Source organism: Ylistrum balloti, unplaced genomic scaffold (assembly GCF_031769215.1).
Source record: "Ylistrum balloti isolate Yb309-2 unplaced genomic scaffold, AGI_CSIRO_Ybal_v1 Utg370386, whole genome shotgun sequence".
NCBI lineage: Eukaryota > Metazoa > Mollusca > Bivalvia > Pectinida > Pectinidae > Ylistrum > Ylistrum balloti.
Genome location: NW_026782268.1, coordinates 145,608 through 171,543, shown reverse-complemented (window position 1 = coordinate 171,543; position 25,936 = coordinate 145,608). Strand labels below are relative to the sequence as shown.

Sequence of the window (25,936 nt, the reverse complement as noted above, 5' to 3'; positions counted from 1 at the left end):
TGATTTTGATCTATTCTCAGCAAAATGAAAGACATGGAAATATTTCAAAGATTCAAAAAGGCATTTTTCCGATGCAAGCTGACGGAACTCTACCTGTAAAACTATATACGGCACGGCGAGACGAAACTCTTCATTTGATCTTGTTAGAGAGAGGTTTGTACACATGTAAAGAATAGCATAATATACATTCCCAATGAAAGTAAATAGAGTAAGTCATGAATGCTTCTCTCATTGTAATGTAAATGAGTGATTATTGCTGACGAGGCCGTATTGCCGTTCCGTCAGAACCTCGCATTATAAAGGTTTTAACCAGGCATGATTCTTTTGAGGTTCTCGAGCGACCTCCCACCGATGAATGCAGCAAGACCTTTGTGTTATATTCAATGATACCGTTCATTTCGATATCTTTTCATTCAGTGTATCAGCATAAATAATCAGATTTATTTTTCAATTACATTTTTATGCCTTACGTACCAGTAGCAATACTTGATGCTAATCCAGAGAAACACAGAAGGCAGTAGATGTCGTATATGCTGTAGACTAAATTAAATTTGTGTGTATAAACACTTACCTCTCATGTATCATTTCTATCATTGTTATGTCCTCAATAGCCCAACAGCACAGGAAATGCCATCATGAGGACAAAAGAGGTCATAAACGACATCTAACAAAAATGATATAACATTTGTGTAAGAAATAGATGGCCAGAAATTGTGTTGCACAGACTCATATTGTTGACACTGTGAAGTCGCGGTTGATGTATGAATGACTTTTTCGCGCAAACGTCAAGCGCATTAGTCATAAGGCATCATCAGCCATATTCTCAGAAAAAAAAATGTTAAAAATCGGTTTCAGAAACTTTCAAAAACATCTGCATACATGACCATGGAACGGCAAATCTAGAGTTTTAAAAATGAATTCGAACACATCTTTAATTATTTGCTTGAACTATTATGACGTGTAGATTTTTGTCTGTGTTATTCTTTCTTTCTTTCATGAATAATTTCATTTTTTCTTTATATATCGCAAAGAATCATTATTCTGAATGCTTGAAAGGATTGTTGATGAGAATTCAATGTGATATGGCATTCCAGTTTCCCATCGTTAGATATATAGTAATTTACTGCCGTGGTATACACTGAACGGGGACGTGTTTAAATGTTATACAGGGCATGTCACTGGGACTTAACCCTCACTACCTCCCGAGTGACAAACGAGGCGTTGTTAGTTACAGAGATACGCCACGAAAACGACCCAACATGCACTCATGAGGTGTCCATGTTAAATCGTTTTGGATGAGTCACGTGTTTATACAACACCATATGAGCCAATCATGAATAGCGTACCAAACGGCCTCGGATGCGAGTGTCGTCTGCACCCTCCCGTCAACACTAGAGAGTAAGAGGTTTGTACTAGATACACATGCCGTCCTATCTTTAACACGGGACATATGTATTTTTAGCAGTAAAGCCTCACTAGTGATTTTTGAATGAATCTCCATTCTTACATATCCAACAATACTATGGAGTTTGCCTCGTACTTTAACTCTTAGCATAACAGTGTTAAGATCCCAAACGGACCCACTCGTATCGGGCTACTTAAGCTACACCGGGAATTTCCTGTTGCTGTGTGTGCAAAATTATTTATTTGTTCATTGTTAGTGTTTACATCAACCATGATGGAGGTGCCTCAAATGTAAACAACATTATGAATTGCAGTTCTCTTTATACGGAATACTCTTCGGATTATTGATTTTGTTGTGGTATCCATCTTCTGTTTTCCAATAAATCTGGAGTAATGACAACCAACGGGAAATCCAAATCCGTGGACACCAGGATCGTGGTACTTGGTCGTCCTTGTGTCGGAAAATCAGGTAAGAAGCCTTGTATATACCCAGTATAATTAATCCAGAGAGATATATACCCCAACATTGATTTGTCAAAGTATGATGTAATGTTAAAGATCAAATTTCACTAAAAAGTTTGTCTGACTCGATCGTCAATTAATGTTGCAATTGGTTCGCGACAAAAAAAATCAAATATGTCTTCCAAAAATTAAGAAGTACATATATAATTAGATATTTTTTAAATAATATGTATTTTCTGACGACACTGAGAAATCAAATTATACAACTGCCATGCTTAACAACCTGACATGAAATCAAAATTACACAATTCGGACTGCTTGTGGTTACAGAAAAGTAGAAAATCATATGGACAGGCAATAATTCCTGACATATATGAAAAACATTAATGTCGTTTGAATGCAAGATATTTGGTCTACAGTATAACTGTTGTAATTTATCATAACAAGGTTTTGCAGCCTTTTTTCGAAAGGTATATATCAATGACATGTATAGTTGTCTTAAATACAATATCTATTCTTATAAGAAATATACAGTGAACAGTTATAAAACACTCAACACAACAGTTTTAGTAGAGATCAGAATATTATATTGCTTCATACCAAAGAACTATGTCTCCACGGGCACAAATCTGTGTCTCCACAGGACATGTGGATTATAATGTGATCAGAGACAGACGACTAGAACTTGCTTGTTTATGTTTTTTTGTTTGACCACGCTGGGGCCGCAATATCTGGTGTCTATCAACCGTGAATTGAGGACTATTAATGAGTGACCGCGGTGTAAGCTATACACACTAAACCCCAAACACACTGGTATTCTAGGGACACTGGCGGGGTTCATTGTTGACTGTCAGGGGGCTGTCTCGCGACAGTATGAGATATCGTATAACAAAATTTAAAGTTTTCACACAAATACAGACATTTTTATGTCAGAATTAGCTTTTTATACCTAATTTATTGTAATAAGATACATTGAACACCACCCACTCGACCACATCAAATTTGACCGTACACAGGTCTAGCCGAAACATTAAATAAGAGAAAACAAAGGATATGTTCCACTATTAATGATCTAACTTTGCGGAGATTAATGAAAAGGTCATATGTTTCACGTTATATACTACATAATTAGTGTTGATGAGACTAAATAAACCTGTCCCTATATCAATATCCTTCGTAACCAACGAGGTGAGCTTGCAGACTTCAACAGTGTTGAAATGCTAAAAAAGAGATCTTACTATGACAGAGAAACATAGTATTTATAAGAACATTCGTCGGGTAGACCTGAAACTCATGGGTAGGATTTTTTCAGGATACGTATACATCATAAACTTGTCACCTTAAATACAGCTGTAGTCAGGTTTGGGAAGCGCTCAGGTGACAACCAAAACGACATGACACCCTAGATATGCTATGTTTTGTTTGATCGCCATGAGTATAACATACTTGAAAAAAAAATGATTAAACAGGTATTTTCTTGATAATTGTTCAAGATTATACAAAATTCCCTATATTTGATTATGACTGTGGTTTTGTCATGCTCTTGGGTGTGGCCCTTATTGCTCTGGACGGCATGCGACGGGCCTCCCGATTGTTGTTCAGTGGGTGAGCTGCCAACTACTATAAGGAGACCCCATTTCAAAAGTACTATTGCAGTTCACTGGGTGATAACCTCAGGATATAGAGTACACTTGACTGGTTATAAGTGATACCAACAATACTGTGGACACGTTCATTTGACCTCTATGCTCCCTTTAAAAACTGAAATCGTTTACTGATGTATGGAGGTGAATAAAAATTAACAGACTTATAAATCAGACGGAAACAGATATCAGCAAACATTTCAATAGCATCATGTTTCTATTTTCAAAAGAGAGCTCACAGACCATGTAACAATTCAAGAATTCAATAACATGATTATTTCCTGATAAACTTTCGTAATGTTAAATCTATGTGCTAAAGTTATCAGATGTGCTAAACTTATCAGATAAGCTAGACATAGCAGATAGGCTAGACTTAGCAGATGTGCTAGACTTAGCAGATAGGCTAGACTTAGCAGATGTGCTAGACTTATCAGATAAGCTAAACTTAGCAGATGTGCTAGACTAAGCAGATAGGCTAAACTTAGCAGATGTGCTAGACTTAGCAGATAGACTAAACTTAGCAGGTGTGCTAGACTTAGCAAATAAGCTAAACTTAGCAGATGTGCTAGACTTAGCAGATAGGCTAGACTTATCAGATAAGCTAAACTTAGCAGATGTGCCAGACATAGCAGATGTGCTAGACTTATCAGATGTGCTAGACTTAGCAGATAAGCTAGACTTAGCAGATGTGCTAGACTTAGCAGATGTGTAAAAATTTGCAGATGTGCTAGACTTAGCAGATGTGCTAGACTTAGCAGATAGGCTAAACTTAGCAGATAAGCTAAACTTAGCAGATGTGCTAGACTTAGCAGATAGGCTAGACTTAGCAGATAGGCTAGACTTAGCAGATAGGCTAGACTTAGCAGATGTGCTAGACTTAGCAGATAAGCTAAACTTAGCAGATGTGCTAGACTTAGCAGATGTGCTAGACTTAGCAGATAAGCTAGACTTAGCAGATAGGCTAAACTTAGCAGATGTGCTAGACTTAGCAGATAGGCTAGACTTATCAGATAGGCTAGACTTATCAGATAAGCTAAACTTAGCAGATGTGCTAGACTTAGCAAGTAAGCTACGCTAATATACTGCTAAATTTCAAGCCCTATACCGTCGATTGAAACATCATCATACATTACATGTGTAAATATTGTTGCGTCCAAGTATTCTACATCTTTATCTGTGACTTTTGTTTGTTGTGTGAACAATGTAACGTCTGTTTTTAACTCTCTCGAAATAGCTTTTTACAAATATAACTAGCAATTTTGTTTAATAAAGACATGCATAAAACTGACATTATCTTTAGGCTGTATATTGTCAATATTCATTTGAAATCATTTAACACCTAAAACTGTAAAAGTAGACATTTCCGCGGAGTTCAAATATTGTGGCTCTCTAAAACGTATACCTTATCGTTGGCACTTGATTTCGTGTATAATATTGTTCACATATAGATTGGCAAATTTAAAGTAACCACGATTTAACGGAAAATAAATCCTCCATGAAAATTTGTGACATTACAGTAAATGGTTGGTTCGTTAAGTTTATGAGGCTCGAATAATTGGGCAGTGTAATTTGAATGTTTTGTTGGAGACGAAGTAACACATTAAGATACGTCTATAGTTATGAAACTAGAGCTTTGCAGATAACACAAAGGCAAGCAGGTAAACCATTTTATTTTACATTGTCCCGACCTGTCGTTATAGTAAAGTATCACCTCAGTGAATGTATTTGATGTATAACTAACAACACCACTAAAGCACTAAAGATTATATTGTGTTTGTGTAATGTGTATTATACATGATGCATGTCTTGGTGTAGAATTTATTGGAGCTTTGAAGATGGTAATCGATCTCCACGTTCACTAGCAACACATTTATTTAAATAGGAATCCTTTATGACTTTACATTAAAATGTTGGCACATATATGTTTCAACGAAAAGTTATATTCCGGTCGGGTCATGAGGATCTAATTCCTTTAAGAATTAGGTTCAACAACGGGTTTCCAGCAACTGCCATCTTGCATGTTAAGATAAAATTACCATTTAAAATTTCGACATTATCAACCTCTGTCGGTTTGGGCTCCCTATCTCATATCAGTTTATATAATTAACAAAGTCCTACAAACATTATTATATTCAAATATTGAAAGGATGGTGTATCCTTACGCATCTATCAAGACATCAACTAAAGTAAAGGCAAATTGTACATGGTAAAGCTACGGTGTCCGTCTCGGATGTTTGACCTAACGACCTGGGACTCAGTGATATGAAAATTAACGATTTTTTCTTTAGTTTAAACCATCTGGAAATTGCTTACAGCCTTTGCAGGTTTTCATATCACGTGTATATTTCGTATCTTATAAGAAGACTTATAAAGGAACTTGGATTTTTTTATCCCTAAAACATACCAGAAACCTGTCACTTTTTAACGATGAAACTTGGAATGTTTACACAGTTTGGCATATGTCTAAAGTGGAATGTTGTAATTCAAAATGAATTCCTTCAGTGCATTTTTATATAAATTGAAGTTAAATAGCCCAGACAGTTAGTTCATAGCGCAGAACATATGTCACACATTGGAACGTAATATAAACACTGAGAATTTCCTAACAGTAAAGTAATTGCAGCATAAAGTAATTGTAAACATCATGCTGACTGGACAGTGGTGTGATTCACTTTTCTTCGTTTTCTTTCACGTAATGATATATGGATGATATGAAATGTATTCTACAGTTTAAGAAAGTGTATTACCCTTATCAATTACGACGTCGAAAAGTGGACAATACTATACAACTCCAGGCAACGACGTCGGAGAACTTGCGTCCACTAAACATTCCAACGAAGCACGGATCTTCAAGCTGCGACAGCAAGAACCGAAGACGACCTTAGATTTAGATATGACAATTTATTATGAGGTCATTGCTTCATTTTATCACGACATCAAAATGTTTTTCGCGAAGACATGTTTTTGTTTGAAACCATATTTTCAACAATTTATTCACCAAATTGTATCGCCGGCTAAGTTAGCACAATTGTTTGGTTGGGTTGGTGGGGTTGGTTGGTTGGTTGGTTGGTTGTTTGATTGGTTGGTTGGTTGGTTGTTGGTTACATGTTTTCCGTCTCCATGACTCCTACCTCTAGGCATTGTCTTACCGACGAATGCCAGTGTTCTGACGACGTGACGTTACCTCCACGGGCGTCTGTTAGTTAGAAAAAAATATCTGGTTTTGCAACCATCTATACAGAGGCTTGCGTTAGACTATCTTGTTTTGCCGAAATTCGATGACCGAGATTAAATTAATATCATATGTATAAATCGTTTCTCACTCACTGGAACATGGAACACTTTTGGTATTAATTATAGGATGATAGAATAGATATGTGTTGATGGCAAGGTGGTTTCTAAAGAGTAAGATTCGTCAAGACGTCGCTGTCATTGCTTATTGCATAAAGTGAAGCAATAAGCGGGTAGTTTGTTAACATTTAAGGTATAACTGTCAATTTGGTCGCTGACGATTTCGAAGTTTGATGTTAATGTGACGGCAAGGCGTCTGTCGTTGCTTTGTTCGGCATAAATGTATATTTTTTTTCTGCTCGTCTACGTATAAACGCTACTACAAGTCTTCTAACTGCAAACTGACAAAGCAGAGCAGGTGCGTATTCTTCACAAACTTGTTAGAAGTGGCTGATCATTTAAACGGCAAGGAAGGAGTAACGCTTTCGTCTCCCATCTATCATTTGGTCGACATGTACGCAATAGCTGTATAATGATACCTCATGTTCTCCCCTGACGGCAGATTTAAAGGTGAAGTAGCGAAATCACCTCGCCTCTCCATCGACGATTAGGGCGTTATATATATTACATGTCGACCGGAAGTACCGGTTATACAATATGTTGGTTTGATATTTCAATACCGTTTATTTTCAGCCCATGTAGGTTCCTACTTGAATTGTTAAATAACAGTTATATCACCTCAATATTTGACTATAGCATGTATGTTGAAAACCTATTTAACCGTTGCTCGATTTGTTTTCAGCAATCTTCTTGAATAAGATTTTTCGCCGTTTTATAACTTCAGTTTGGGATAAAAAAAAACAAATAATTTAATCCAATTGCTCGTAATTGTCCGAAAGATATACCCTGTTTAGCTCTTGGCCGGAAAAGCATTCACCCTTTTTTACGTTCTTTTGTTGTTTTTTAAATAGTGCCATATAAATTAATAGATTTCGATATAACTGACAGTTGTAGTCAAAAGTCTTTATAATGAATGTGAAAATATATAAAAAATAAAGATCGAAAAAAACTTATAGAAATGAACCTCATTATATTGAACTCTTATAACTCTGAGGCCCGGTATAACGCGAAATATTTTGTCGGTCCGCCATACTTCACACTAAGCATCTGACATTTGCTCAAATTGAATACTCGAATAATTCGAAATTTCCCTACGGTCCCGCCGACATCGAGATAACGAGGCCCGACTTGTTTAGTTCAAATTTTTGCGAGACACTGGTTCTAGGATAAATGGACTAGCCGAGAATGTGAAAAACCAACAAGGCTGAATTCGATGAAAAATATTTAATGTATTTGTGATATGAAAAATTGGACCGAGACGGGCCTAAACCTTTTTGTTTGTATAAGGGATGTGGCCTTAAGCTTGGTCTCTTCTGTTTCATACGTCATATCAATTCAGTTAGCCATTTGGTCTTCCATTCCATTGTCCAAATTACATTCTTACACGACTTCCTGGTCAGATAAGATTATAAACAATAATTAAAGTTGTAGAGAAAAATCAATGTAATATGTTGTGTTGTTTAGTGTTATAAGCCTTGTGTGTGACTACTGGTTTGATGGCACCAGGATCGTCACTGCATTGCTGTGGTCTGAAGACAAATCCTTACGCCGTGAAGCCACTTCTTATTACACGCACTATGCAAGTTCTAATTCATTATCGCATTCCGCACTTAAACAGGCGTCACTACAATCTGTAACCAGTTAAATGTGGTCAGTGTTTCGTCTCATCAAAACCCTCAAATATCCCCACTATTTGAGTCATAATAACATCTATTTTAAGTTGGTAGATGAGTCTGGCGATAGAGATCCACTGCATTATTCTTATCTGATGCGCGTGTTTTGTTTCGGAATAGGGACCTGGACATGTTCCGGATACTAGTGTTTAAAATCCAGTGTACTTGATCAATCCGACACGTGTTTCTTTCATAACAGACGAGTCTTAGATCGGTATATGTTATAATCACGCATCACTTTTTGCTAATTTCCGCGCTTGTTAAATGTGTTTATATCGTTTTAGGGAAAACATGTTTGTCGTTATTAAAACAAGCCAAATTCTAAAACATAAATAAATATAATTGCAAAATATTACATTCAAAAGAAATCTTGTATAATTTGGAAATGACCCGTTACGCTAAGTACAGTATCAAAAGATGCAGTCTCAGTTTTACGACCGCAGGCTTGTTATAATAACACGATTTTATGTCAAAATCCCCATCCCAAACACCCCCGCAACCCCACCTCGCCAAAAACACAGGATAACCGCCGATTTATCACAATACTAAGTCATAATAAAAAAAGAAAATCTAGGAAGAGATCGCTTGTACTCTATGATAGACAGGTGTAACATCTTCGTCTAGCGAACACTAATCACAACTTTCACTGTTTGCAGGTCGGGCGTGTAATACCCACTTTTTAGAGCCGTTCATTAAAGTTCCATATATTATAATGGCTTATACGTCATAATGGCAACATTAAAATTAACGACATGTATATATAGTAAATGAGAACGATCGACGGATAGCCTCGCTCTAATTGGCTGTTATTGTCTGTACTGCATGATAAACACATAGGTTGTTTACCTGATCCGGACCAGCTGTGGCAGTGTTACCATACATCCTACATACTCATTATGTTGGTGTGTATGTTTGCCTAACAGTCACCCCTCCCTTCCCTATCCCGCCTTACCGAAATCACTTCCAGTCAGTGTAGAAACACTGCACTAACCTATATTGTATGTTTGCTCCTCCAGGACTTTTCCATAGATTGTACATTTTCAGTCAATCAACGAAATACTTTTATAAATTTATGTTTTTTTTCGTTTGAAACGAATACATCGTCTTTTTGAAAGTTCCTTGTATACAATATCTCTATGTTACGTTAATTCACAACAATCATAGCTATATATTTCTCAATACTTATTATAACGCTTCCAACGGTGGTGTTTCTTTTTTTGTTTGTTTCTTTCGTTCCTGTCTTTCTTTCTTTCTTTCTTCATTTATTTCTAGAAATATGTTTATATAACTCATGTAACACACCTGTTCAAATGCTCATAGCATGTCATAAATATACCAAATGAGAGATAATTAAAACATCAGTAAATTAGTATTCTTCAAAGAAACATGAATTATGTAAAGTAGGCAATGAAAAATGTACACTGTCGAACCTCGTTATTCCGAGCTCAGATAACTCGAAAACCCCATTTCGAAGTGTTTCGTCGGGCCCTGTATAACTGCACAAAACGTTCGAACTCACTTAAATCGAATACTCCGTTATCTCGAAGTTTTCTCGTGGTCCTGCCCAGTTCGTTATAACGTGATTCGACTGTAGTTCCGTCCACAAGCGAAATATTGTTTTATATCGAGTAGGGTTTAATACGTATGCACTATACTGTATATTTATTTTCTCTGGAATTAAGGCTTATTACATGTATTGTGTCGATGTGATATAAGCTATCTCGAAGTAAGAAATCCTGACTCTGCCTCTTGTATTGGACGCAGTGTAATTTTGTAACATCGAAAGGAAAATTGTATGGCAAAAGAATGTTAAAATGTGTTTAATCCTGCCCCGTGCTCCCTCCTGATAGCGGCTATTACTCGGCTTAACACCTACTAAATACACGATAAACACGGCTGTAATTGGGCGAAAATATGGAGACGCACCGAGGGTTTATGTATCAGCTTCCACGCTGAGTCGAGAATTATGACACAGGCGGACAAATATAGGTACGTTCATGGCCGTTTTATGACCGCTAACAGCCCATGGCCTGGTCAGTCAATTAGAACGTTTTACAATCTTCTAAATCAGAGACAGATAGAAAACAACATTGCAGAAATTCCTAACATTCCTGGTTGAAATTGAACAATTGTGATATATCTATTGTCATTGAACACCGATCTATGATTTTTATAAATTTACTGAACATTAGCAAATCGTATGCATAATTTAAATGAACAAGAAACATTTTTATTCCGTACGCTGAATTGAAATCGGTCGCGACTTTTATCATATCGGCGAACACATTCGTAAACACAAGAATGTGATGATGCACTGCACACATGACACGACGCATGCGTTGTGATTAAATCAACACGTGTGAATTGTTTTAATTCTGTTTCAAGCAAATGTCAAACGCTGATGTCACTCTGAATAAAAGCTGGCAAGACTAACTTAGTTGAAGCGTCTAAATGAAATTTCAAGCAGCATTTTTGTATCAACACGCTTTCTTTCGTCTGATTCGTCTAGTCACTTAGTATCCTTCATCGCTGCCCTATCTCTCATGGTTCGTTCTATTGATGTAATCCAAGATGTACCCCCCACATATACACACACTTACTTAAATCTATACAATGCTTTAACGTATACACCCATTATATAAAATGGTTCAAAGTAAAAATGTCATTCAGTAGATATGAATGTAAAAATGCAGTTTTCTGAAGATGTTCTCGTGTGATAGTGATATCACAGTGTTAAATCATTTGATGTCGGGTATCTTCGCGGGCATCGTAATCTAATTGTAAGCCTCACCATCAAAGGCAGTGCAGTTACAATAGACACATACGAACAGGTTTTATACGCATTCCAGTCTTCTTTATACTTTTTACTTCATACTGAACGCACATTTTGATGTTTTTTGTTAAATTACACAAATTTTGAACGGATCTGTTGTGAATGTTTTGGTTCTAGGCGTTTGGGTTGGCCATCCTGCTTTAATAAGTAAGAGTGTTTTAAATATGACCCGTTAATCCGGAGATGGGCTCTAACAATCTCATCTCTGTGCTTTTCCATGTAGGAAAGATACTGATTTTGGGTTTTGTAGATTTTAATTTGTTTTCTACAAAATTGTTCCCGACATTCTGCCTTCTTTACATTACACTGATCTTAAAATTCTGATAAACAAGGCTTATTAATACTATAGTAATTAAATGCACAATATTTAAAAAAAAATTAAATACACCAAATGGTATACCTTCATATACAATGTACTTCTAACACTCTGCCTCTTAAAAAGTGTCTCTATCAATGCTTGGTACGAATATCTTAACTATTTGCAGGACCTGCGAGATTTTAGATTTCCTTCGCTCTTTTTGGTGCACTTTTAATGCTATGTTAACTAGTGTGGTTTGAGAGTGAAAGGGGGGTGAAGGGAGGGAGGGAGAGATAGAGAGGTAGAGACAGGGAAAGGTAGAGAGAGAGTTAGAGAGACGGGGAGAGAGAGGGGGTATGTAGATATTAATTGTATCTAGTCAATGTCACTCGCTATTCTTCTAGTAAGACTTACGAATGATATGTGCTGCCCTTATAACCAGCAGTATGTACGGATTCACTGTTACTCATCAATTTTCTCTCCCATTTAACTCCCATGCAACTTTCGCAGATTTGGCCTTCGAATTTGTTGTCCGCCCATACGAGAAGGATGATAGGGACTGTCCTTAAACATGAATTTTCAAAAACTAGTACATTACGTTGTAAATTTAAGGCTTTCTTTACATTTAGGTTTGCGAAAATGCTTGAAAGTTTATAAAGCACAAAACATGTTCTTTTTATTGATGTTTGTTCGAGGGTTTTCCGTCTTTTCCACAGCCATGGCCATTTGAAACACAGTTACACTTTTATAGTGCTATCACACAGAATGTCATGACCGGAAAAAGTCATTATGCATCTCATTTAATACTGATTGGTGTAAGAAGAGAACAAGAAGTATCATTTCTTTTTATAAAATTGAAATGTCACAACTTTAAAGACAAGCACTCAGTACAAAGTGAGATAAACAGTAGTGTCCAGAGAGAAAACAGGAAACGAAAGTCAGAAGGAAAGATAAAAAAAGACAAAATATTAATTTAAGTCGCCTCCTATGATCATTCAGAGACGCATAAATCAAATAAACATGAACTGGTTACCATGCTTGCCTTAGTAGGAAATGTGTAAGACTTCAGGGACCATCATGCCTACATATACATTCATCTTCCTGATCATAGCTCCTTATCATACATTTGTAAATTGACTTAACATGTGGAAATCTAAGGGTTTTTTTCTGCAATGATTGTGCTGTAAATGTTCCCCGAATCCTTGATTGTTAGTTCTTAGGTTTAGAAGTTCAGCCGTTCTCTTCAATAATAATAATAAAAACAAAAAAACATACTTGTGTAGTGCATATCTCATCTTTTAGTATTTATTAATCAAGTTTTATCAGCTAGACATTCAGACATGCTCTATCCCAGTAAAAAAATCCCCAATCCTTAATATCAGAGACGCACTGATGCTAACGGTTATCACCCAAACGTGCAATAACGTTCAAGGGAAACACCCACGGTTTATTCATCAAAGTAGATAAAATGAATATATAAACACGATAAATGTTAAATAGAATACACAGAATACAGACTATTAATGTGTAAAGTGCATTAAAAAAGAATATTGTTCTCGCGATAAAGTGTAGTATAATGTGTTTGGTACAGTCCCACGGTGTTTTATGGAAGGGTCAACAGTTTGCAGAGGTGTTATATACTAATAATGTAGACAAATTCTGGTGATATCACAGAATCGGTTCATCGCCAGATTTATAACTTTGACACCAAATTGACATAATATCGAACATCAAATATATCTAACTCCTTTTCTTTTTTAACGTAGTTTCACAAAAACAACCTGTGTCATTTAATGATTTTGGGTAATCAGATGGATGCTATTTTTTCCATTACTGAAATATTGAAATGTTCTATTCCTTTGTAGGTGTTTTGTATAATGTTCAATCTGCTGTCACAATATAGCACGTCGGAATTTTATCTTTTTCTTTCATGTCTGCTCTTTCATTATGTGCTTTATTTTCCTGTATTGGCGTTCCCCTGACACCCATTTTTGTAAAAACAAATTCCCAAATCTTTTTGAAAGGAAATATTTCCAATTTTCAAACATAACGGGTATTGTAGAAAAGAAATCGTGGTCTCTTAACTTTCAATTTCGCAGTTGTTTGCAAAATAATGATAATAAAATAATAATAATGTAATACATTGGCCCGAACATCAAGCCTAACATCTCACAACAAGCACCATCAATGGATGCTCTAACCTTTATTCGGAACTCACCACAGTATACATCAACACACACGAACTAGAAGAGGAGTTCCGAGAGGTACTTGAAACATGAAATATGCAGACGCCGGGCTTAAGTAAGAGTCTCAATTCATCGCAAATAATAATAATGATAACAATAATAAATAACCATTTGCCTGCCATTTACATAAGCTTCAAGTGGAAAATATTAAAACATGCTGTTGACTCGCAAGAGTCGAATCCATGACCCCTCTTATACCGAAAACAACAAACATGAAATGTTAATAAAGGGTATCTCGTTAGGCTAAATTAATTGTGATCAGACGTCCAACACATCCGATTAGAACAGAGTTTGAACATTCTTACAGTTAGGATGGCTACATTTGCCATAAGCGTGTCCGAATATACAATAAGCTTGAAATAGCAGCTGTAAGATGCAAATTTAAGTTTATAGTAAGAAATCAATAGAGATATGTAATTGGTTTCCATCTTAAGAATATAAAGTGTTATGTCCACAGAAAAAATGATCTTGTTGTAGCTGTGTGGTAAATAAGACATGAAATTCAAAAAGTTGAACCGTGTTCAGTTGGAAGTGATTCACCGTGTAGCATTCCTTTTTCTGACCGGGTATATTGGTGTGTAATGTCGATGTGATTCTCACAACAAAATCATTCAAGTAACGCTATACAACAGCAGGCTTAAATCTGTAATAGTTTCATCATATGACAATTTGCTCTTTCGCCTTTACCACATCTCGATCATCCACGCGTAATAAAACCACTGATGCGTTAAATGTCAAGTAGAAAAACATGTGATTTGATGTAGAGTTTCAATATCTCGAGGATGAATGGGAAAGCCATGCAACGATACTCGACAGGGTACCTCTGTTGCTAAATCAAAGATATGCTGCTCCCCCTTCGGACGCTAAAAAGGCCGTGATTCCAAATAGTACTTTAAAATTGTAGAATTTACAGATATTTTTCATCGTTCCTGAATTTTTTTTTTCATTTAGGTCCTTCAGGCCCTTTAGACCCATCAGTGATGAGCCCTCGAAAGACAAATAACTGCATGATGCAGTTTAATTCATTGTTTAACTCAATTGTGTCTTATTTAGATTTGTATGAGAAATGTACCATCTACACAATACATTACTTAAAAGACATAGGTTCACGTTGTACATAATTTGCATCAATTTATAAAAGTAAAGTTTGTTTTCTGTGGTGGAAGTTCTTAAATGTGTTCATTGCTACCAAACACAGCAAACCTCAGGTGACGTTACATAGCAGCCCCTGCTTCAATCTACTTTTCCCATCTGTACAACAAATAGTTTAGCATCGGGTTTATTGCATACAAATGGGATGGATGATCTGGTGATTACGATGTTTAAAATCCATTATGGAAATGAAACTCGATATGGTGGCGTTGAGCTACCCTTTAACAATGTACGGACTTTGTTGTCGACCATCTTTTTACGATTAATCATTATAATACATGTAACATGTGTTATCTTTAAGTTTTATTGGTTCGATTATATATGACAGGAAAAACAACAGATTTAAGAGGAGTAAAAATACAAATAAAGCATTCACACACGTTCTTGTAGGTTTCTTGCTACGAATTTGCCGTCTCTTAGTAACTCAATAATAATGACTTACCGCCTTGCTATCGTTGCGGTTTATATCGCAGATAAATGACAATAGATCAGATAGATGACGGACTGCGGTATTGTAAGTAATTTGAATGCTTGTGTTAGATCTAGGTACCTTCGTAACAGCTATTTATAGCTTTGGTTTTAAGGACAACATTTGCAAGATATTCTGCATCCGTACAACCGTACAACCGTACAGCAAGTTTTGAAGTATTATAGATTGGTGAATGGACATTGTGCTGATGTTTGCTTCCCAAATTCGTCCCTAAATTTGGTCTCTGCGAATAAATCCATTTTAATACAGTATGGTGTGCCGCGGTATTAATATTAAATTTATAGACAGCAACTTCTCACGTGTGGTACAATGATATGCTTGAAGAAATAACGACAGCATTTCATGGTCATTGACATAACTATTCTCACTCCATCAAAACTGATGTCGAATAAAGAAGAAAGAAATGTTTTTTTTTTATTTAAAATAAAATAGAAAACAATGAAACATTGAAAATATTCTTACCACCACCTTGAATCAGTGACTGTGCTTCACTGCTATATATATACCACAATAGGTTGCCTGTCACTTTTTAACAACAGCCGTCATTACTGTTACGAGCGGTGAATAGGATAAATACCGGTCGCGTGCCGTAACTTCCGGTCATCATCTTGTCTAAAGGAGATAAGTGTATAGATATCCACTGAGTTCATGTCCCGAGTAAGAGATTCTTCTGTTGGCGCCAGCAGGTTGTTTTTATAAATAAATAATGGGATTGTTTGGCCAAAGACCTGTGTTTCTCTTACAATAGTTATTTGTTTATTTACTGTTTTTGTTTGTCTTACAACACGTACGTGGTACAGATCAGAACCACAGCGCCGACATAACCAAATACAGTTAAGCTGTGTCACGCTCTAAAATCCGTTTCTTCTTTGTCTCGGTTTTCATTCTATGAAATTCTTTTTATGAAAATGCATTTAAGAAATTTTAATTTTAGATTGAATTTAAAAAGCTCAAAAACGATGTGTTCGAATGAAGCGATAAAAACATGAGTCATTTTACGCAAATTTAGAAACCGATAGAAAACAGTATAGCTGCCACCTGATCACATACTGACAATAAGCTATCCAGTTTTTATCCGTCGCCCCCTATTTACTACTGAACGTCAATTAATTATACAATTCTAATGACACTGTGAGGTAATTTATAATCTTCCTCGCTTGTAGAAGCGGAGAAAGACGTGTCCTAATAAACGACTTATTGTACCCATGGGTGGTTCTTCGCAGCCATATTTCGTGACCGTGGTATTGTAGAACCGAACTTTGAGTGTTTGTCGAGCACGAAAAGCCACTCCCTCCTATGCAGTTTGCTCCAAACATTGGTTAGAATCCGAACAATATTAAAAGAATTTAGATTTGATAGCTTTTAATAATAGAGTCAAACTTTGATGTCTCGAAGTTCAAGGGACTAGCAAAAAACTTCGATACATCGAGACTTCGAGGTATTCGTGGTGGATAATATCGACATTTTCATGTATATTGTTGATGACCCAACATTTCTACAGGAACAAACACAACAAATAACAAAAACACAATTTGCCCCTTATATTTATAAAACAAAATATTTTTCATTTATGGAAAAAAGGGAAAAATCTAAAGAAATTTACAATTCATGCTAAAGTTTTCGTTTTTCGTCCATAGGTAAATGCATATATGTGCCGTCAGACACAGGATATGTATTTTACGGATGTAACTAATTTGAAAACCGTTCCTTTGTTGAGGTAAATGCATTCATGATACCACACGTTTATACAACATGTAAACAGTCATGTTTACAACATTTGCACTGGTATGTTTACTGCAAATACATCATTATACCTCACTGTTCTTTTGATGGCGACATATTCTCTACAATGATGACGTATTATTTTGTTCTCTTTTCCTTACAATCGCATACTGAAGTAAATGATGACCATCGTACTTTTTCACTTGATTATAAAAACCCCACGCATTTCACATTGATGTGATCAACATCTAGGAGAATGTGCCTGGCCGTCACGTTTGCCTTGCTAATGTTCGGGAACGTTACTAACTTGGGAAGATCATGATTTGCGTGGTCAGTATTGCCGTTTCTTTGGTTCATTTTTGTTCATTATGAAATGTAACGAATCAAACAGTATAACTTCTGTCGCTGGCTGGTCCAATATTAAGTCTTCACTGAGCTCCACTCTTTGTTCCGAACCAAATATACTCTTCTATTTTATTTCCTTTCCAGTGTGTTCTAGAATCAATGCAATCCAAAACTTCAAACGATTCGGACAAAAATTACTTATCTGAAACCGTTCTTTTTTAAATGTGTATTTATATATACTATGAATGCCATAAACTGATTAACGTAACACTCCTTCACCCCTTACTCCCATAAGAACAATATTGCAACCTAACCTTCTCTTAAAAAATCGTGGTCAGCACTGTCCATTATGTTGACAAAGCTGGACACATCAGTTTACAATTATGTTAAAATACAGCACATCGATCCTAGCCGAGATATCCAACTATCTTACCCATTCATTAATAGCATATATGAATTTCATGGAGGATCGGAATATTCAATTTCAAGGTGTATTATTGGCCCCCAAGACAAGCCTAACCTGATTTGATGAGGATTTAAAAAGACATGGCTTTTCAAGAAATAACACCTTGTATTCCTTGCTAAAAGAAAGGCCATCAATATTCTAACTAGTCCACATACTCATAGTCCAAACTCAAAAGCAATAGAACTAAGAAGACTCCTGAAAAAGTACAAAAGATTAGGACAGGTGTACCGGAAGAGTAAGCGTCTTCTGCTTCATCGACGACACCCGCCATGTAAACCTTGGTCAATCCAAGTAAGTAATGTCACGTTCTTTAAAGGAAACACAATATACAACAACGGAATCATCGGGCAAACTAACGAGCATTAAACACGTCCATCTCATATCGCACAAAGAACTAGAATATTTCTAAGTAAGATAACGGTTTGTCATCGACACATTATTTGTACATATGGTACTGATGGGGTCAAAGTCTGAGAGGGATAATTGAGATTGTCTGTTCCCTATAACATATCAGTAAAATTACATTTTACAAACCGAATTGTAGAGGTATAACGTTTTATTCTGGCAAAAGAAATTAAGAGACTCAAATCCGTACATTTCTAAAATTATGTACGGGTATAAACAGCAAAAATGTACTTTTGAACATCGCAATAAACCAAAGTCATTCCGTACATCACAGCGTTAACACTTAAATTTTCTATCATAGCCCTTCCGAGAAGTACACGGCGGTGATAGGAAGGCCAGTTTTTGTTTTGTTTGCGGATATTGACACAGGCAAGGTAGATGAGCAGATGTTCGTCGGGTTACGTTAAAGCCCCTGTGTTCTATCAATCTCCACTGCAAGATCAGTAGAAGTACATTTGTTGGCTCCAGAGATAGACAAATGATGACGAAGGAAACCAGCATTTTTGTAATGACTTCCATTCTTATAAAGTTTTATAATGGATTTCCAAATAGTGAAATACTTCATTGGCATTGAATTGTTGATGATCCTGATCATTTCATGGGTTATTAATGGTAGAGGGTTATCATTTCATGGGTTATTAAAGGGAGAGGGTTATCATTTCGTGGGTTATTATTGGGAGAGGGTTATTATTTCATGGGTTATTGATGGGCAAGGGTTATCATTTCGTGGGTAATTAAAGGGAGATGGTTATCATTTCATGGGTTATTGATGGGATAGGGTTATCATTTCATGGCTTATTAATGGGCGAGGGTTATCATTTCATGGGTTATTAAAGGGAGATGGTTGTCATTTCATGGGTTATTAATGGGAGATGGTTATCATTTCATGGGATATTAATTGGAGAGGGTTATCATTTTATGGGTTATTAATGGGAGAGGGTTATCATTTCATGGGTTATTAAAGGGAGATGGTTATCATTTCATGGGTTATTGATGGGATAGGGTTATCATTTCATAGGTTCCTAATGGGCGAGGGTTATCATTTGATTGGTTATTAAAGGGCGAGGGTTATCATTTCATGGGTTATTAATGGGCGAGGGTTATCATTTCATGGGTTATTAAAGGGAGATGGTTGTCATTTCATGGGTTATTAATGGGAGAGGGTTATCATTTCATGGGTTATTGATGGGAGAGGGTTATCGTTTCATGGGTTATTGATGGGAGATGGTTATCATTTCATGGGATATTAATTGGAGAGGGTTATCATTTTATGGGTTATTAATGGGAGAGGGTTATCATTTCATGGGTTATTGATGGGAGAGGGTTATCATTTAATGGGTTATTAATGGGAGAGGGTTATCATTTCATGGGTTATTAAAGGGAGATGGTTATCATTTTATGGATTATTAATGGGCGAGGGTTATCATTTCATGGGTTATTAAAGGGCGAGGGTTATCATTTCATGGGTTGTTAAAGGGAGATGGTTATCATTTCATGGGAAATTAATTGGAGAGGGTTATCATTTCATGGGTTATTAATGGGCGAGGGTTATCATTTCATGGGTTATTGATGGGAGAGGGTTATCATTTCATGGGTTATCAATGGGAGAGGGTTATCATTTCATGGATCATTGATGGGAATTCTTGAAATGACATCTACGCATGATGTTTTTTAGGTCGCCTGAGCCGTGCGTGCGTCGTTAACTTTTCACATATTCGACTTCTTCTCAAGAACCACTGAATGGATTTTGACCAAACTTGGCACAAAGCTGCTTCAAGTTTGCGAAGAAAAAGGATGTGGCCCCAAAAGGGGCCCCAGGAAGAGGAAAAGGGGGGTAAAATTGGGTAAATCTTTAAAAATCTTCTTCTCATGAACCAACAGTCAGATTAAATTCATATTTGATATTTAGGGTCCTTATGGCAAGGTCTACAAAGTTTGCGAATGAAAAAAAATTGCCCCCACTAGGGGCACTCAAAAGTGTCAAAAATTCAACTTTGACCGATTTCAACCAAATTTGGTAGAAAGCATCCCTTAGTGAAGAACATATGAAATCATGTTGAAAAAAGTGATTATGTCCCCTTTGGAGCCCATTAGGGGTGTAAAAGGGGCCATATTTAAAAACCTTCTTTAAATGACTTCTTCTCAAGAACCATTGGATGGATTTTGACCAAACTTGGCACAAAGCATCCCCATGGGAAGCCGCTTCAAGTTTGCGAAGAAAAAGGGCGTGGCCCTAATAGGGGCCCCAGGATGGGGGAAAGGGGAAACTTGATACGAATGTTCTACACAAGGTCCTGGCAAGTGTTTTAACTTTTTGGGGCGATTCAAAATCCAAGATGGCCACCCTGGCCTCTGTTTGGCTAAGACATTATTGACTTCCTCTCAAGAACCATTGGGTGGGTCATGTTCAAACTTGGTACAGATGTTTTACACATGGTCCTGCACAAGTGTTGCTACATTTTTGCCACATTTTAAAATGCCCAGATTATTGACATATATTCCTCATTTGACCGTTAAGGCCTCTTGGGCCTCTTGTTTAAAACATGTTTTCAAAGTTATGATTCCAATACATATTCTATGATAAGCATGTATTTCGGTGCTTCATATTATGTGTCAATATACTCGATAACAAGGTATTTAAGAAAGAAGATTTCATTTTTTTGACAAATTCATAATTTTACAAACTTTACATTTTTTTAATGTATGATTTGTATATATAGTGATGTAGTAGAACTTGTGTGACGTCACTACATTGTTACGTTTCTACTTTGTCGTGAAGGTGACATTCCATGCTTTGGTTTCTTTTCAATTACTACATATGTCAAATGTACACTGTGACATGCTGTAAGTAATTGTAGATAACTAGCATAAAGATATCCACTCAAGGCCAAACTAGCGATAAATTATGTTGAAGGTTGTATGACAGATATAAAAACGACCATGCTGTCAGTTAAATCTCTCAGACAACATCTCCAGTACGCTTTATTAACTCAAACGATTATTTCCGTAATAAAATTCTGCAGTCCATCGCTGTAAACCATTACGATGTACGACCAGAATATCTGCTTTTGATAAAAGTGTCGGGCGAAAACGATATTCTCAACCACCTGTGTTTATTGTACAAAAACAAGATATTCTGCGTAACTAGTATATGTTTTGTTAAACAGAAACACAATTTTCGAGGCTGTGGTTTAACAAAAATAATGCAGATTCTAAAAAAGTTGAGATAAGAACACTGTAAACAGATTACATACATACAGCAATGATATTATATTATACATTCAGACACATACCGTCAATTACTTTAAAATTCCTGTCGTAGCTTTACATTCATGTTCAAAGAAACCTTATCCATCCGCAGCAGTTTTTTTTTTTAATATTTGTAAATTAGAATCATAATTACAGTTTAGAATTACAATTTTGTGAAAAATCATAAAAAATAACATAAAAAAACGTTAAATAAAGTTTAAATTCGAATTGTTGTAAAATACAGCGTTCATTAATATCGTAATAACATAGCAATATTTGAAATATTGAATATAGAAATAATTTGGTTAAAAACGAAATACAAAAATAACGAAGCTTTGTATTTATATTTTTTTCACCTTTCGGAGAATGATGAATACGGATAGACTGAGTTAGGAGATGGGTTTGAAGAAAACGAAGGAGACGTTTTCTTGTTGCCATAGTGATCTCATGAATAAATATTATATTTCATTGTGCGAAATGAAGCTGTGTGTGTATGATGCTTGTTAGTTTGCCTGTTGGTTCCATTGCTGTTTTTTTTTGTTCACATCTGTAAAACTGACGTCACCTACTTGGCCGGTGTCGTGGATGAAGCAGAAGACGCTCACCCACCAGAAACACGTGGTCTTATTTTCCTTGTACTTTTCAGGAGACTCCATGTAAACCTTTCTTTTTGTCATATTTTACCCAAGTCTTATTGAATAAGAGTTGAGATTAAATTTGCAGAGATATTCTTGTGTGTCGTTTAACCTCAGAATATTTGTGCGCGTTAAATGAATAACTTTACAAGAAAGAACTTGACAACATTTTAATCATGTTTGTGTCTTTCAAAATTATGCTTGGAATAGTCCGTATTATGCACATAATCAAATATATTCTTAAACATATTTTTGATATTGCAAGGGTAGACATTTCTGGTGGACTGTATTTTTTTTATAATATGCACACGGACACCATCAAGAATATACATGTGTACATACACATCTTTACAATGCCTCTGCCAGGATTCGAACCCGTAACACCTGGCTTACTAGTCTAACGCTCAAACGATCGAGCTAAAGAGAACTCCTCGTTAGCTGAGTGGAATACTGAAACTAGTATTTACCAGGGTAACTAATTGGTGTGAATTGCTTTTAAATCATTCTTTATTTACAATTCAATAAATTAACTGAATATTTAGTTATAGCTACTGTTATTTTCTCAACCAGCTTTATAGGTTTCCATATTTTAGTGCCCTAGCACCATTGACCGGTCCTAGATGGACGGAACAGCTTAGCAACAATATTTAAAAGTCATTATTTTGCTATATATCTTGTGCAATTCTGTGTTTTTCTGTAGTACCGTACCATGGTAGCAACATCAGATATATGGTAAACATTTAATTCTGCTGAGGATTTACTTTATATAAATATATTTATACTTATTGTTTCTGAATTCTCAAATACACATACTGGAAGTTTGGCGGAAATGAGGAGAGCCAAATATGATTTCTTACATATGACAAATTGTTATTCATGTTTTACTGACAAGCGGTACATTCATGTTTTACCGACAAACGGTACATTTATGTTTTACCGACAAACGGTAGTTTCATGTTTTACCGACAAACGGCAGATTCATGTTTTACCCGACAAACGGTAGATTCATGTTTTACCGACAAACGGTACATTCATTTTTTAACCGACAAACGGTACATTCATTTTTTACCCAACAAACGGTAGATTCATACTTTACCGACAAACGGTACATTCATGTTTTACCGACAAACGGTACATTCATGTTTTACCGACAAACTGTAGACTCATGTTTTACCGACAAACGATACATTCATGTTTTACCCGACAAACGGTATATTCATGTTTTACCCGACGAACGGTAGATTCATTTTTTACCCGACAAACGGTACATTCATGTTTTGCCGACAAACGGTACATTCATGATTTACCGACAAACAGTAGATAGTTTAGGCATTGAAACTGCCAATTAAAACTGAAGCCTTCTTAAAAAGTACAATTCCTTAACATACGCGTCATCCAATGGTCAATATAGCTCAACGTCACTTTAAGCAGCTGACTACAAGATATGGACATCACATACAGATGTTCATTCAGAAGTCCTGTTATCTTGCAAATATTTTGTGATATTGCAACATAAAAAAATTCCCAACAAATATTGAAAATTTAACACGCATGAACTGTAATCAACTATAATCACTATGAAAGGAGTATGACCAACATCAAGTCACATTTGTGTTTAATTGACAATCAACAACGTTAAGAATGCCAACAACATTCCCAATAAATGTGACTATTGTACTTTCAAACATGCCAATAATCGATGTTTTGTGTTTTTGTGTCGAGTCGTTGGACAAAAATGTATTAGAAATTGCTTAAACAGTTTTCTTATCAAGCACTTTTATTTATTTATTGTAGTGTTTTTGTTTTTTTTTTTTTTTTTTTTTTTTTTGTTTTTTTTTTTTTTGTTTTGTTTTGTTTTTTTTTTATATATAATTTACTTGTTGATTTTTACTATCTTTTTGTTACATTTTATTAATTTATCTATAAATTCACTTGAATCTTCCGGAAATAAAATGAGTTGAGTTCTAATTATGTGTTTTATTGAAGATAACATGTTTTTGATCTTTAAACGAAGTTGCCGTGTTTTAATGTCGGCTGAAGTTTTTGTATGAAAGGTTAATAGTATTTTTGTTTCTTTCAGCTCTAGTGGTGAGGTATTTAACCAAACGCTTTATCTGGGAATACGACCCGACGTTAGGTAAGATGCAAACGTGAAGACAAACAGGAGTTCTACATGTCAAACACTCATTCACCAACATAAGAAAACAGCTATTTCCGAAGGAATGCTGCTTCAACGGACGCCAGTCATGGCAGAATTAATCAACTTAAAACGAAACACAAAAAGTCTTGGAACAGCAAAAAGAATTCTTAAAACTTCGTTAGATATTTCAGGCCTGTGGTTAATTTCATTTGTGAAATTAAAAAGCATTGAGTTGTAATAAATACGATTTTTATAAGCATTCATCTTATTTTATTTAATTCTATTCTATTTTTAGTTTTATTTAATTGATTTTTTCTTTTTATTTTTTTGTCAGAATGTACATACAAGCACCATACTATTGTGGACGACGAGCCAGTTGTCATCGAGATTCTGGACACAGCAGGCCAGGTCTGTTGATTGACTACTCAATTATATAACTCGATGTATAAAATACTCATTTCATCCTTATTTTGAAATTTCCTCACGATGAGTTCCTGTCATACGAGATGTCCAAACATTTTATTGTAAATAAAAGTTCTGTATAAAAAGATAACACCTGGTTTACAGATAGTGTATCTTAATTAACATTTATTATCTCATTCTAGGACGAGACTATCCACAGGGAGGGCCACGTTCGCTGGGCTGATGGATTTGTTTTGGTGTATGCAATTAACGACAGACAGAGCTTTGAAGATATCTATACCATAAAACAGTACCTTGATGACATCAAGCGGACAAACGTGCAGTGCATACTTGTGGGAAATAAAACTGATCTTCTTCACGAGCGGAAAATTAGCACATCTGAAGGACAGAAGCTAGCTCAGGACATGGCATGTGCATTTTTTGAAACCTCTGCCAGTGACGGTGGGGAAGAAATTTGTGAACTTTTTTGTGAGCTACATCGTGAGGTAAAACGACGGAAGATGATCGAGAGTAAACCACGGAGACGCAGTTCAGCCCAACAAGTTCGTCAAGTACTGACGAAAATGTTTAACAAACAAAATAGTAAACAAATCTCTTCATGACTAATATGCTTAATTCAGTTTTTACATATCTGTCACCTTTTAATGTTACATATTTTGCATCGTGTTGTCCATTTAATAAATTAAATTATTCGCTAAAAGTGAAACTTGCATTTGTCATAATTTCAGCAAATGAAGTAGTTTATTGAAAGTCCATAAATGCAGAGGGTGAAAGAAAAATCGAAACGTTATGAATATTTCAGAAATTTTCACTGAAGTTATCTATCTCTAAACACTGAAGAATGTCACAATCAAAGGGAGGTAAATCCAACTGTAATACGGTTTTGGCTATGTGACTCACAGTTGTTTCCCTTTATATACGTGAATAGAGATGTATACGTGAATAGAGACGGATACAGAACGCTTCAACAATATTGTAATGCGATTAACAAGGTTTCCA

The 25,936-nt window shown here is 35.8% G+C and overlaps 1 protein-coding gene across 1 annotated transcript; it reads left to right on the top strand.

Annotated features, from left to right (window-relative positions):
* Positions 1–1,378: 1,378 nt before the first annotated feature.
* On the top strand, positions 1,379–25,635 carry LOC132554185 (ras-related and estrogen-regulated growth inhibitor-like). The gene is made up of 4 exons (XM_060218484.1): positions 1,379–1,873; positions 24,455–24,511; positions 24,849–24,922; positions 25,120–25,635. The coding sequence occupies exons 1-4, from the start codon at positions 1,798–1,800 to the stop codon at positions 25,537–25,539; spliced, it is 627 nt and encodes a 208-aa protein (XP_060074467.1). The 5' UTR covers positions 1,379–1,797; the 3' UTR covers positions 25,540–25,635.
* The last annotated feature ends 301 nt before the right edge of the window (positions 25,636–25,936 follow it).